Source organism: Lates calcarifer, linkage group LG10 (assembly GCF_001640805.2).
Source record: "Lates calcarifer isolate ASB-BC8 linkage group LG10, TLL_Latcal_v3, whole genome shotgun sequence".
NCBI classification, from domain to species: Eukaryota; Metazoa; Chordata; class Actinopteri; family Centropomidae; genus Lates; species Lates calcarifer.
In genome coordinates this window covers 22,415,250-22,429,709 of record NC_066842.1, presented here as the reverse complement: position 1 = coordinate 22,429,709, position 14,460 = coordinate 22,415,250, and the positions used below count along the sequence as shown (strand labels likewise).

General features: G+C 40.1%; 1 protein-coding gene across 1 annotated transcript in view; it reads left to right on the top strand.

The window, feature by feature from the left end:
• Positions 1–2,665: 2,665 nt before the first annotated feature.
• The window catches only part of nlrc5 (NLR family, CARD domain containing 5), a 29,804-nt gene continuing 18,009 nt past the window's right edge, over positions 2,666–14,460 (top strand). Inside the window, 11 exon segments of the mRNA XM_018703509.2 lie at positions 2,666–2,799; positions 4,297–4,646; positions 6,510–6,538; positions 7,725–7,773; positions 9,091–9,276; positions 9,503–9,657; positions 10,508–10,639; positions 11,356–11,671; positions 11,933–12,359; positions 12,665–12,827; positions 13,384–13,514. Of these exon segments, the coding sequence (XP_018559025.1) occupies positions 4,313–4,646; positions 6,510–6,538; positions 7,725–7,773; positions 9,091–9,276; positions 9,503–9,657; positions 10,508–10,639; positions 11,356–11,671; positions 11,933–12,359; positions 12,665–12,827; positions 13,384–13,514 (1,922 nt within the window). The 5' untranslated portion in view covers positions 2,666–2,799; positions 4,297–4,312.

Below are 14,460 nucleotides of genomic sequence, written 5' to 3'. Positions count from 1 at the left end.
CTGAACTGACTGAAAATATGATAATGATGTTGATATGATGTCTATGTAGCTAATAATCCAAATGCATGGATTTTCAATATGTGATGTTTACACACAAATGCAATGTACTGACCAAAAAAAAAAGTGTATATAGTAAATAGTTAGGTCGCATTTGTGTGCCAACTGTGAGAGTCAAAGAAAATATGTCATGTCTTTTCCTGTTAGGATCTCCTTAAATAGCAAGGATGCTAACTATTTGTTAGTTTCTGGCAATTGAGAAAATTAACACATCATCTAATGTTAATTTACTCAGTATGTGAATATAAATATCTACAAGCAGCAGACAGACACAGGAGTTCTAACTTGTAACATGTGTGAGTTAGTTCTTAATGTCACAATAAGATATTTACAAGCTGCAGTGTAACTCTTCATTATTGATGACATGTATACATTGCGGTCTTGGCTAGTCAGGCTCATATGCCTGTTCAGCTCAATGCTCAATATACTTCATTGAGAAAATTATGAAAAAAAAATGTCTCTCTCAGTGCATCCTGTGCACAAGACTCCAGATTGAAGAATGCAGAATGCAAAGATTGTTAGTCCTGCTTTTCAGCTAATTCTGCTTAAAATGAATTGATGGAGCAGTGACAGGAGCAGTGAGCATGCAGCTGACTGATGATTCACAGTAAAGCTCTCCCACAGTTTACCTTGGTCATGTGCTAGAGCTGTACCATTAAGGCTACTTTGAGAAGAAAAAGAAAGCCACTCTCTGTATGGTTAACTTTCTGATAAATTTTCTCCTTCATTTTTGCCCACTAAACATGAATTCAAACAAGAAGTCAACTTTGAAAACCCAGTTGTCACTGAGAAAATCAGTGTCATCAATCTATGACAGTTTTTTAGTTTGGTTCAATGAATTTAGGAGATTTTCTTAAGATTTATTTTCTTTTATGTTAATTGTATCCATTGTTATGTTATGTCATTGTGTGTTAATTTTATACATTGTTGTTTTATTGCTTATTGTACAGTGTCTTTGAGTGGCCAGAAAGGCACTTATATATAAAATGTATTGTTATTATTATTATTATTATTATTATTATATTACCCCTTAGCAATGTCCCACAGGGAGCTAAAATAAAAGGAATGGGCATCAGCCATTTGTACAACAATCTGTCTGTTGAAGTTGTGTGTTCATGTTTTCTTGCAGGCTTGCCTTTCATTTGGTGCTGCATCTATCTAATTGTGCTTGTTCACTGTAATGGGATAAGTGTCTGACACCTAAGAATGACAGAGGGTCAAGGGTCAGGTGGAGGGGTGGGGCAGGGTAGGGTGGGAGTTTTCAGGCACAAGGCTTTCACTTTGAAGCCTCTGGAAAGAGCCAATCAGAAGACTAGTTCAAGTGAAATAGTATAGAAGAGAAACACTTTTCCCACTCATGGTATGAGCTATTTGTGTCTAAAAAAAAAAGTGAGGATAAAAGGGACTGCAGCCCACTGAGGGTGGAGGGGGAATGGGCAGACAGATGGGACATCTTGCTTGTTCGCGCTCAAATCAGCTTTGAGCATTAGACTTTGCTCATGATGATCTATTTTCACTGAGAGGCAGGGAGCACAGATCAGGAGAGCTTTTGACTTAAATTCAAATATTTGATATTGATTATTCATTACAGCAGGCACCAGCCTCTGCATAGTAGCAAAATAAATGGATAAAGTAAAGACAAAGGTACAGCCGATAAAACAAAACAAAAAAAAAATAAAAAAAATAAAAAACTGGTCCGGTTATCCCAGTAGAGTGAATACCATTAATCAATAGTCTAACTCTCCTCTCTATCTTTCCTCTTTCTCTCCCTGCCTCTCCACTCAAACGGGTGTCGCTGCCGTGTCCACTTCCTGTTTCAAATTAAAAGCCCATGGTGAGTCGTTTAATTACAAAAGCAGAGTTGAACGTGTATCGGAGAAACCCACAGAAACGAGTCGCGCTGCAGTGCCTCGCGCTGAGGGGTGTCTGCCCTTCGTTTCCTACACGTCTCTACTTCCATCACACTTCATTTGTCATTTTAAGACCAGACTTGGTTCGCTAAGTTTACAGCCAGACTTTTATGGGGCGCCCATACGGATCACAATAATAGTGATCAACTCCACTCAGAATCTCAGACTGCTCAAAATCGGATCATAGTGTGAATTAACATGGATAAAGGATAAAGTGAAATTGCATAGCTACACGATGCAAGCAATGGCTCAATAGACTCCTACACCTCCTGCAGTGGATACTGGAGGAGGTGTATAGTTATAGTGTAGTTAAATTATAGAATTAAATGAAACCAGATTTAGCTCACATCCAGTCCGCACAGTCACCTCACTCACTGACTGGCTGTCTGCCCCTTAACGATTATTACACAGTGTTATAGGACAGGAATCATTGTTTGAGCCAGGCTCGTGTTCTTGCCCTCTGTGAAACAGGAGCCACAACATAGATGTAGCAGCTAGGCAGCGTTAATGACACGGTGTGTTTGTGTCATGCAAACACATTAGACCTCAGTACTGCCCGGTACAAGGTTATTATTTGTTAACAGGTCTAACGAAATGTCACTCTCCGACAAATCCACTATTTTATTTTTCACTTAAATAATTACCTAGGCAGTTAATTAAACAGACGGTCCACCTCGTCTGTCTACGTCCCTCAGGACCACCTGGCTGGGTGCTGGGTTGCTGCGCAAAAACGAAACCAAAACTTAAGTCCCAGCCTTTGGTTTCGTTTTAAAATAAAAGCATAGAAATCCAGGGAGATCCAGAGAGATGCAGTCTGAGAAAACAGATGCTGGTGAGTGCCTATTTTAATTTCTAATGTTTGCTAACTCAGCATCTTAGTATATATTAGTATAGCTGAATACGTGTTTCTGTAGGGCTACAAACAAAGACTCCGCACACTGCAACTGTCGTTACCTTAAATGACCCCGGCTCTAGGACATTTCAGGACAAGCAGGGGTACCAGGAGAAAAAACACTCACGTTTGGTCTTTATAATCCTTTGCATTGCGGACCTGAGAAGTTTACAATCCAAAGCAAAGTAATGAAGTATAACGCGCGCTCAGGGACTATCTAAATTAAAAAAAAAAAAACAGGCGTTAAAAAGTACTGCGCAACGCACGCGCTCCTTTACTGACGTTAGAAATAAACTCTTAACAATACACGCGTAAGCATACTACTATCACTTCTCTGTTTCTCACTGATATTCCACTAAATCCGTCTGAATCAGGCTTAAAATAACAGGGGTCTTTACTAAAATGTAACAAAACGTATTCCAAAAGCCAGTAGATACACAGAATAGTAGGAAGTTTGTTGCATGCACTTGCGCTGCCCGAGTAAGCCAGGTGGCCGTAATTTCTTTTTTTTAATTTCTCCCTAAGTTTTTGGAATTAGTAGGACCTGATGGATATAAAAACCGAACCATATCTGAGAACTGGAAGTAGTTTTGGGGGGGAAAAAAAGTCTAAATATGGGGACAATCGATTTATTTTACTGTATAACAAAATAAAGTCACCAGTACGCGACAAAGTAGCTGTTTATTTCAATGCCTAAACATTCGTTGTGCAAAAACAATAGCAAACAATGCAGTGCATCTACAAGCCTTGAGCTTGTGTCCGTTTTGTGTGGAGGAACAGTCTGTCACACCTCTTGGCCTGTGTGAATCATTTGAAACATTTGACGAACAGCAGCACTCACTGTCTTTGTCTCTCATTGAAATGATGAGTAAGCATCCAGAGAGCTGAAAAATCAAATATGAATGGTGATGTGCTGTTGTTATCTTCATTCTTGTCAAATGTATATGCCATATCAAAAAAACAAATGTTACTGCACAGAAATAAACACGTTTCAACCAGAAGACACCTTGTTTTTTCACCGTTTATTGCATTGTGATTTTGTTAAAGACTGCACAAAAAAGTGTCAGCTAATGAGGGCAACAGGTCTTAGTTTAGCAGAAGTATAAGGTGCAGCAAACCCAAAATGTAATGTTCACATATGAGAACGCAGGGTCTCAGGAGGTTTAAAAAAGATCAACATATTAGGATGTTATAAATGAAAGCAAATGTGGATTAACTTGTTCAAGGAGGCAACATATAGACTATAATGAGGTCCCTCAACAACTTAGAAACTCTGTAACAATAAAAGAGAAGCATGATGTCTACTCCCCCTGCATCCATTTTACAACCTGTGGCTTCCAGTGTGATGATGATGATGATGATGATGATGATGACATCAGAGTGAGTGTGTTTGAATTTGTTGGTGGTTGTGTTCATGTTTGCTTCTTTGTCTATCAGCTGATGGAGTCTGACCATGGATGAGGAGGTTGACCCTGGCGATGAAAATGTGAACTCCGTCTTGGCTCAGGAATCTTCAGAACTGTTCGATGTCCTTAGCTGTCAGTCACCCACAGTCATAATGAGATTGTGCCAAATGATGCCCAGTGGTGCTGGATGGAACATGGGCCATCTGGCCCCCACTAGCTCTTCAGCAGCCGTAACAGAACGCATCAAAGCCATGCTGGAGTACTTCAGGGTGGCAAGCGCTGCAGACTGCCGCAACTTCCTTCAAAGCATGTGTATCTTGTGTGAGAATATCCCCATGCGCCTGGAGTCAAGGCTTATGTCAGTGGCCGGATATGCAAACAGTGAGTATGAAATGTAGCTATAAATGTTGACAAGTGATATTAGTCTTTGGTGGAGGACATTTACACAGAGTTTGCACCATTTGTTAAGTGAGAACATCAGTCAGTGATAAGGTGAAAATATACTGTACTGAATTGGCTTTTTTGTAATGTTTATGCATTGTAAAGACTAATTACACATAAGGCAAAAACTGTGGCTGCATCTCTTTCAGTGAGTTGAAACGAAAGTGTTTCTTTCTGTCTTTTTTCTTGCGGTAAGCACCTCTTATTGCAGCTCTCATTGGGTGTGGCCTATAAGAAGTGCAACCCTACAAAATAAGAGTACAATAAAGCCAAAATATAGCCTCTTATTTTCAGTCCTTACTTACATAATGCTCGCCACAAATTTATCCGTCTTCATGGCTTGGCTATCAGTTTGACTTTCTGTTTGACTGTTCAGCTGGTGACAGCAATGTCTAGCCACAGAACCAGTAAATCTGGGGGGGGGGGGTAACCACAACATTGCAAAATACACAGTCTATGTCAACATGTAAGTAATAATAATAATTGTAATGATAGCTATATGAATAATGACAGAACAGTAAAACATTAATAGCAATAACACTACCATAAACAATAATACATTTTAAATGTAACAACATCCATTGGGCTGGATCGTGGGAGCGTGCTAACTGAAAGTTAAGGCATAAAGATGAGTTTTTAGTTTGGTTTTAAAGGCCTCAACTGAGTCAGCCTGTCTAATATCAATAGGGAGGTTGTTCCAGAGGAAGGGGGTCCGATAGGAGAAGACCCTGCAGCCTGCTGACTTCTTTTTAACTCTGGGGACAGACAGCAGCTAATGAAGGGAGGCTAAAATTGGAGTAATATGGTCAAACTTTCTAAACTAACTTAGCATTCTAGCTGCAGCATTCTGAACCATTTGTAGACTGAATTCTAGCTATACTGCATAGGTGAAAAAAGGCGGACTTGATAATGTCTTTCCTGTCTGCCTTCCTTTCCTGTGTGCATGTGTCATTGTGCAAAGAGAATTATAAATGTAGTCTGTCTGGCTGTACTGGTGTAAATATACATATATACATTTTCCATAGATTATGTGTTTTATTCACTTGCATGCTTGCTATACATCCAGTGATTAAAACTGGCAACATTTCTTCAGCTCTCTAAACTTTAGGCTACCTACAGCTCTCTTCTACCACACACACGTTTTGTTGAATTTGTGCTGCTGCTGTGTATTTGCATATTGCACACACACAGAGAGCAGAATCAGTACAGTTAAAGATAATCACTGGAAAATGAAATTCTTACTTTTGCATGTCCTATGTTACAAAAGTGCTAAAATACTAAAATGCTAAAATAATAAAAACTAAATATACACAACATATGTATAAAAGTGAAAATGAAAAATAGCAGCAGGAAGTACGTGTGTGTGTGTGTGTGCATGTGTGTGCGGTCATGTACATGTGCTATCCGAGGCTCAGTCAGTTTAGTGCGTGTGAGAGAGTTGTTCACAAGCCTGATTGCTTGTGGAAAGAAACTGTTGTAAGTCTTGTTGTCTGATGATTTCACATTCCTTAATGTTTTCCTGATGGTAGAAGATTGTGGATGGATGAAGATTGTGTGTTGCGGATGTGTACTGTCTCTGATGATGTTGTGGGCTCTCCTGATGTCTCTGGTCTGGTAAATGTCCTGTAGTGAGGGGAAAGCAGATCTAGAGATGGACTGTGCAGTCTTGATCACACATTGGAGAGCCCTCCTGTCCTTGACAGTGCAGTTCCCATACCACACTGATGAAACTGGTCAGGATGCTCTCGGTTGTACTCCTGTAGAAGTTGCACACAGCCCTGGGGGGTCCCTGTGCTTATTTAGATGTCAGGTTTCCCACTCTGACCGACTGTGTTCTGTCTGTTCATAACCCAGTTGCAGAAGGATGATGTCAGACCGAGGGTGAGGAGCTTTTCGGAGAGCTTATGTGGAATGGCTCTATTAGATGCAAAGCTTTAATCAATGAACAGCATTCTCACATGCTCACACCTCCAAGGTGCCTGGTGCGCTCTTTTGTATGTGGGTCTTCACTATATTTTCAAAACACTTCATCATGATTGGAGTGAGAGCAACAGTCATTTAAACAGACCACTGTGTTTTTCTCAGGGACAGGGGCAATGGTGGTGGACTTACAGGAGGGACAGATTGAACATGTCACTGAACAGATCAGTTAGTTCTGATGAGCAAACCCTGGGATTGTTATTTGGGCCAGCTGCCTTCCTGGGGTTTATTCCTCTCAGAGCATTCCACACATCCACAGTGGACACAGGGAGTGGTGAGTCCTGCGTGGCCCCTGTGGTTGCAGACCCTCCCTGTTGGCTGGTACTGAGGGCCTCAAAGCGAGCATAAAAGTCATTAAGCTCGTCTGGCAACGGGGTACTACTGTTTGTGACTCCCCTTCCTCTCCGCTGGTGATCTGTGACATGTTGAAGGCCCTGTCACATATGCCAAGAGTCTGCGGTGGTGTACTATTCCTCTGTGCTGCCTCTTGGCCTTTGATTGATTTACATGGGTCGTATTTGGCCCTCTTGTAAATCCTCTGCATTCCCTGAGGAAAATGCAGCGGCACGAGCGTGCAACAGTTCTCTAAATAAAATGTGGCTTCACCATACATTTGTTCCTCATCATCTGCAGTTAAAATCTTTAGATAGATATAGATATATTCAGATAGAAATTCACCACCATTTGTGTAAAATGGAAAAATGAAATTAAAAGTAGCTGTGGGGAGAAGCAGTATTTTGCCCATCAACAATCAGCAAATGAACCTTATGACTTGTGTCTGTTCTTTCACTTTGGGATTCCCCAACATTCCCCTTGATTCTTTCTTTTCATCTCTGATTCAGAAAGTGAAAGTCAGGGCCTATGAATAGCAGTTAAAAAATATCTAAAACTCATGCATTGCATTTATTAGCATTAGTCTGTTTTTTGACTTTTCTAGTAGTAGAATCTTTACATTCTGTATATCTTGCATGTGTGTGTTTTTCTGCACTGTAGATGGCTGTGAAAATACCTGATTCCAGCAGTGCACTGAATGAAGAGTCACCATTGTCACCTTCAGAGCAGCAGCTTATCAAACGCCCACGGATTGGTAGAGCCCACACGCACACACACACACACGCACACACACACACACACACACACACACACACACACACAATGCTTCAACCCTGTGTCATTGCAGCCACAATTACATTCCAAAACTACCACAGCAAATAGCCACTGACCTAAATTCATGGCTTTAATAGTGAATTGGATATAGTGTTGCAGAATCAGCCTTGCTGCCTATTTGTCAGAGTGGCAATCAAAAAATCCTCTAAACACTAAAAGGCATCTGTCCCAGGGACATGTCTGTATAACTATTAACTAAGCAAAGTCAGTGTAACACCAGGACCTCATTTCCCCTTGTTTGTTACTTTTTAAACTTTAAACTTTCTTAAAGCTGTAGAAAACCTTTTTTTGTCTTTGACATCTCATTGTAAAGTCTATGGAATACTTAAGCAGAGTCAGAGACAGAGACACAAAGTTGTATTTGTAACAAGCTGCAATCTAACCTTTTCAGCGTTTTGCACTGGGTGAACAATTTTCACTGAAATAACTCTTAGTAACTCTTAGTAGTATAACTCTGAGTTAAGTTCAGTCTTGAAACTTTGTATTCACCACTCATCTCACTGGTTAATCATCTCACCAGTACATTTCATACCCTCTAACTGTCCCTGATGTGTGGAAATAAAGCACTTGCTCTTCCTTGACAGAGCAGAGGTAGGTGGTTCTATCAACAACATTAGTAAGTGATGTTGGCTGCCATCAGCAAGATGTAACCACACTGAGGTTTTGCCAACAGTAAATACCAAAAGAGAGAGGTATGGGATGTTTTCATTCCACAGTAGTGTGTTAATTATAGAAGTAAAGCAGACACTTTAACTATTGCTTTTACTGAGTATTACATTACCAGGAAGGGTTATCCCAGTTATGTTTAGAGGGGTGTGAACCAAAACCACTTAACTTGTGAATGACAACAAACAACTCCATTTACATTTACTATAAATGCCCAGCACCTAATTTAGTTCTCTGTTGGGTGGTTGGATTGTGTTTGTGTGCTTGTAAGTGTTTTGGATTTTATGAGTCATTTTATTTATCAGATGCACAAACACACAGACATTTCCAAATGAAACAAAACTGTTTCTTGTCTTCTGGCTTACGCAACTGCACATACATTATTACGCGTGAATCAGGATTTGTCTGTTTGTCAGGATTTGAAACTGCAAGTACATTTTTTAGAAAAGGTTTTGTTAAAAATAACGCTGCTTTTTGTTTGTTCAATTTGCACCCTACTCTAGAGGAATGATTCTCTTCTTAAAGAAACTGCCTTACCTATTGTGTGTTTTACAATGTGCTGTATCTACAGACCACTGGGAGCAGTACATCGCCTCAGTGGTGAGTTTAATGTTGAGGAAGTGGGAGCGACTGAGTGAGGGCTTGGTGAGGGAGGTCCAGCTGGAGAATGTGTGGGTCAGCCTAAGGACGACAAACAGAGGCAGGGACAGACCTGATCAAACTCCTGGACCAGCAGACAGAGGGAGCAGAACACCAGGTCAGTGTGACTTCCTCTTCTTCTTATTGTATTAGAAGAATCTGCAAAATTAATTTGATTATCATCTAATTTTCAATAAAATTGGGAAGTTTTAAAGTTCATTGAAATATAAAAAAAAGTATTAAATGGGTGAAAAAGCATTCAAGCAAGGAGAAAATGTATTTTATGTGATGTGGCATGGCCATACAGAATGAATAAATAAACATGGTTTCTTCACCAAACTCAGAGCCTGATGGGGATTTTGGGTCTTTGGAGTCTAAAGTGACACTGGAGACCTTCCTCCAAGGATGTGCAGGAAAGGTGACAGTGGTCGCTGGCCAGCCTGGATCAGGAAAAACTCTGCTGATGTCTTGTTTAGGACAGCAGTGGGCACATGGTCTTGTAAGTTCACATCCTTTATTATCATTCAACAGTATTTTTAGGTAATATCTGCATTTTTAGGAATATTCTGTGCTGATATGTTGGATTGGTGTTCAGGCTGATCAGATCATCAAGGTTTTTAAAGCTTTTTTTTTTTTTGGATAAATCAGATTTTTGGGAAATGTAACAAAAGTATATATGAACTGTGCCTCTTTATTTGTGAGAACCAACTTGTTGAGTAAAGAAACACATTAGTTACCTGTTACCTGGAAACTATTTTCTAACACACAGCACTGTGCAAAAGTGAACCATGGACCAGCACAAACAAATACATGGCGGCTAGAGGCTCTACCACCATACTACCTGCATTACACACCTGAGTAACTGTCTGTGGTCCAGTTGCATTTTTGGGTAATGTGGATGGCAGGTTTTGATGAAGGAGAAGAATGTGGACTAAAAAGACAGTATGTGTGGAGTTCAAAGCTAAATTGGTGGAGTACTCTTTTAGCTTTTAACACACTGACTGTGTACATCAGAAGCAAAGTCACCAGAGCCTCCTGTAACATCATCCAGGTTCATTGCTCCTCTAAAGTACTGCAACATTGGAACTTTTGTGTTTTGTACATACTGGCAGGCCAAGTCCGGTCCAAAGCCTCATGCCATACTAAAAATTTAAGACAATACACAAAATACATAGGAAAACCACTAAAGGGAGGCTTTGATAACTATCAGCAATATCAGCTCTGCTCAGTATTTGTTGTCCTGGATCAGCATCAGGGTTTTTTCTCCTTGTTTTTTGTCTGTATTTTATTCTCTCCCCTACTCTCTGCATTGGCTCTAAATCTGTTCTCCTCACTCTCTCATCATCTAGGGCCCCATCCCTTCATCCTACCTGTTTGTCCTGCTAGAGTTTCGTCAGCTCAATTTAATATCCAGCCCTCTCTCCTTGTCCGAGCTACTATTGCGATACTACCTCCCCCCAAAAAGGGGTGACAATGAAAAGGTATGCAGTTTGCAACACTAGAACAGTACATTTAAAATTTTTCTGCTGTTAAAAGTGAAAGTAGCTTTTTAGAATTTTGCTTTTATTTCACAGTTAGTCTAAAGACACAGGAAACATGGGGAGAAAAATGGGTGTGATGTGCAACAAAGTTCCCCTGAGAGTCTGCTGTGGTTTTGTGGTATACTGTATGCCCTAACTATTTACCAGGGTGGCCTGTGAAAGTAGGTTAGCAGATTACTTGTAGTGTAACACCTGCAGCAGTCCTGTTCTGAAATCAGTGTTCACACTGCTCTCAGGTGGATTGGCATGTCATAATGGACCATATTCATTAAGCTGTTTGGTGCCAAGAGTTGGTCCAAATGGTAAAAATCGGAATTCTCTTTGGTATTACCACTAAACTACGCTAACATGTACTTAAACAACTATAACAAACAGATCACAGTGGTTAGCACTGTCGCTTCACAGCAAAAAGGTTCCAGGTTCTAATCTGGTTGCCCGGGGCTTTTCTGTGTGGAGTTTGCATGTTCTTCCTGTGCCTGCATGAGTTCTCTAGGGGAACTCTGGCTTCCTCCCACAGTCCAAAGACACGCAAGTTAGGTTAACTTGTGGTTCAAAATTACCTGTAGGTGTGACTGTGAGTGTGAACGGTTGTCTGTCTTTTTATGTTGGCCTGTTGCCTTGTTCTTACATTCTGCATATATTCTGTGTTTGACTAGAGAGCCATTGTGGATTACCTCCTTTCCAATCCAGAGCAAAGCTGTTGGGTGCTGGATGGCTATGATGAGTTTAACAGCAAACTCACCAGACAAGAGGTGCAGAGAAAACCACTGGACCCAGAAAAAGCTCTACCTGTTGCAGACCTTATCTCAGGGTTATTAAATCGTCAGCTTCTTCCAGGATGCACTGTGCTGGTCACCTCTCGTGTACGTGACGTCAGAGATTTGGAGGGCATATCAGATAAAGTGGGGCAGTTACTCGGGTGGGACCGCTATGAGATCAAGGAGTATGTGGTCAACTTCTTTGGGGTAAAAGGTAAAAGCTTGCATGTTTTTATATTTATGAAGTAAAATGGTTGATGGTTGACAAGGCTGTGCTCTGGGTTAAACAATCCTGACAAGTTTTGAAACAGGGAGAGAAAGATGCTCTCAATTCATGAACTTATCCTGTTACACAATATCATTTAAACCGTCTGTCAAGTGGACATAACATTTCACATATAATAAGAATCGTAACAGTGAAAACACCTCTGCGGGTGAGTCTGGGTTCAAACTAATTTATATCTCATCTCCGAAGGTGACTCAGCAAACAGAGCTCTCGGGGTGCAGGCAGCAGATCTCCTTCTTTCCAGTCGACACCTCCTCGCCATGTCATATCTCCCTGCCCTCTGCAACATCTGCTGCATCTGTCTTAAGCATCTACTGCTAGAGGCTGAAACAAAATTACAACCAGGAGACAGAGAGGAAGAAAGAGGAAATGAGACGAGGAAAAAAGCCACAGAAAAGGAACTAAAAGAAGGACAGATTGCAGGGGAAAGAAGAGGAGGGAGTCAAGACATAACGAGGGATGGGACAAATGGCAGAGCCCAGCTACCTCCCACACCTGCCCAGATACCCTCCACCCTTACACAGGTCTACCTCACTGTTCTCGGTGCATTTCTGAGCCATCATTCTGGTAAAAAAGGAAACAGTGACAAGGCAAAGACCACAAAACCTCCACAGAGGTACAGACAACAATAGAGCACTAAATGTATTAATACTGTGTCTTACCATCAACATGTAACACATAACATTAAATTCCAGGAAGTCTTAAAACAAATGAGAAAAAAGTACAAAAGAGACCATATTGTAATGTCAACATGGAAGTAGTAGTAATGAAGAAGTATAACATTTTAATGTTGCACTCAGTTACTTTTCAGTTTAAATTCAGTTTTCACTTTAGTATGTTCTTTGATTACATAATATATCACTGCATAAATGTTGTAGTCAGATAAATGCTAATTCACTTGTTTTCTGTCTCTTTGTGCAGCACTGTCTGTAGACTGATCGCTCAGAGTCAGTATCAGTCTGAGTTATGTGAGCTAAGTCAACTGGCTTGGCGAGGTTTAGAGGAAAACAAGGTCCTCTTCTTGAAAGAAGATATTCCTCAGGATGTTTTGGAGTTTTCAGTCACCACAGGGCTCCTTTCACAGGTCAGACATGTTTGTACATGTTAATGTTTTCTTCATCATTGTGGATGTGCAGGGTTTCCTCTAAAATTAGATGCTGTTAATAGTGGGTACCAGTGGGCCTGTGTGTGGTTTGCTTATTGGCATGAGCAAAATTAATAATTTAGAACACTTGCTTTGCTTTATTTGTTTAGCGTTTACAATTTAATTACTAAACCTGGGCAAGAGCATTGGGAATGCATTTGTATGGTGGCCAAAATAGTTTAATAACACTGTAACAACCCGCTTCTGACCAAAACAAAAAAATGCTAGAAAATCTGATCACTGTTGTAGTATGAACAACCACAATCAAAGCATGTGGACACATCTTTTAACACTCCTAACATGGGTATGTTTCCAAATACCCCAACTTTGACATCACTCTCTGCCCTGTTATTAACTTCACCATAACTGCTAAAGATGTAAAACAAACATTAGATCTTTACCTATTGTCCAGTATGGTTTTCTCTACAGTGAGTATTACAGCTTCACAGAGCACATGTCATAATAAATACTGCGGTTTTCTCTGTCTTCCTGGAAGGTGGAGCTCAGACTTGAGGATGGGATTCTTGTCAATGCCTACTGCTTCATTCATCTGACAATACAGGAATTTTTGGCTGCACTCAGAATCATGACCAGCAATGATGTTAGTGACGCACAGCTCAGAAAGAGGTAAAGAAATGAATTCAAGGAAGCCAAACAGTTTTATTTTATTTGAGACCACAGCAAAGAATTCACAAATGAAATATTAATCCATCAATAAGTGGTTCAAATTTAAAAGGGGTTTACAAAAACAACATAAAACAGTCTATAAGTGCATCACTTAAAAATAAACTTAATGAACTTATAGATAAATCATGGAATTAAAAAATCTCTTTGATAATGCAGTTTAAAAATAAAGAGAAATAAATCATTGGATTCACAAATCGATTTAACAGTACAGACTTTAATCAGATCTTTACTGGACACAATATTCCAAATGGATGAGTAAAGCAAGTTTCAGGTCAGGAAAATACCAACCTGTTGTTGTGCTGCTTGCACCAGCCTTTGCATTGCCACCAAAATAGAGTCTTGTAACTTAAGGTTGAAAAACAATCTTAAATAACATAAACATAAATAACAAATTAACAATTAGAATTCTATTCAAGAGTGAATCATGCTCAGAGTTTATATCTACTAAATTTCATTGGTATGCGGAGGTATTTTTGAATTATGTGAATGCTGACACAAGCAGAATAGTGCTACAGATTTTGACCATATAAGATCACACTGTACACCAGGAATAACATAGCCAGAAGTGCAATGTGAGCTGTGTAAGTTGAGTATACCATGGGACATATGTGACCTTTCTCCCTAAAAGGAATGCAGAAAAACACTGATGTAGGCACAAAGCAGATGATCCAATCAGCAGTGGAGGCCCAAAGGTCAGCAGACATCGGGGGCATTGAAAGTGATATATGACGCCTGCAGACTATATGTCACTCAACGAAATCCTTCTTGTGTGTGTGGCTACATATATATATCTGATACTGGTTAGAGAGAGTGTACTCCTGCTGCTCAAATGACAAGATAATCTAATGAGAAAGACAACTCAGCAAGACTGACTGACCAACTGAAT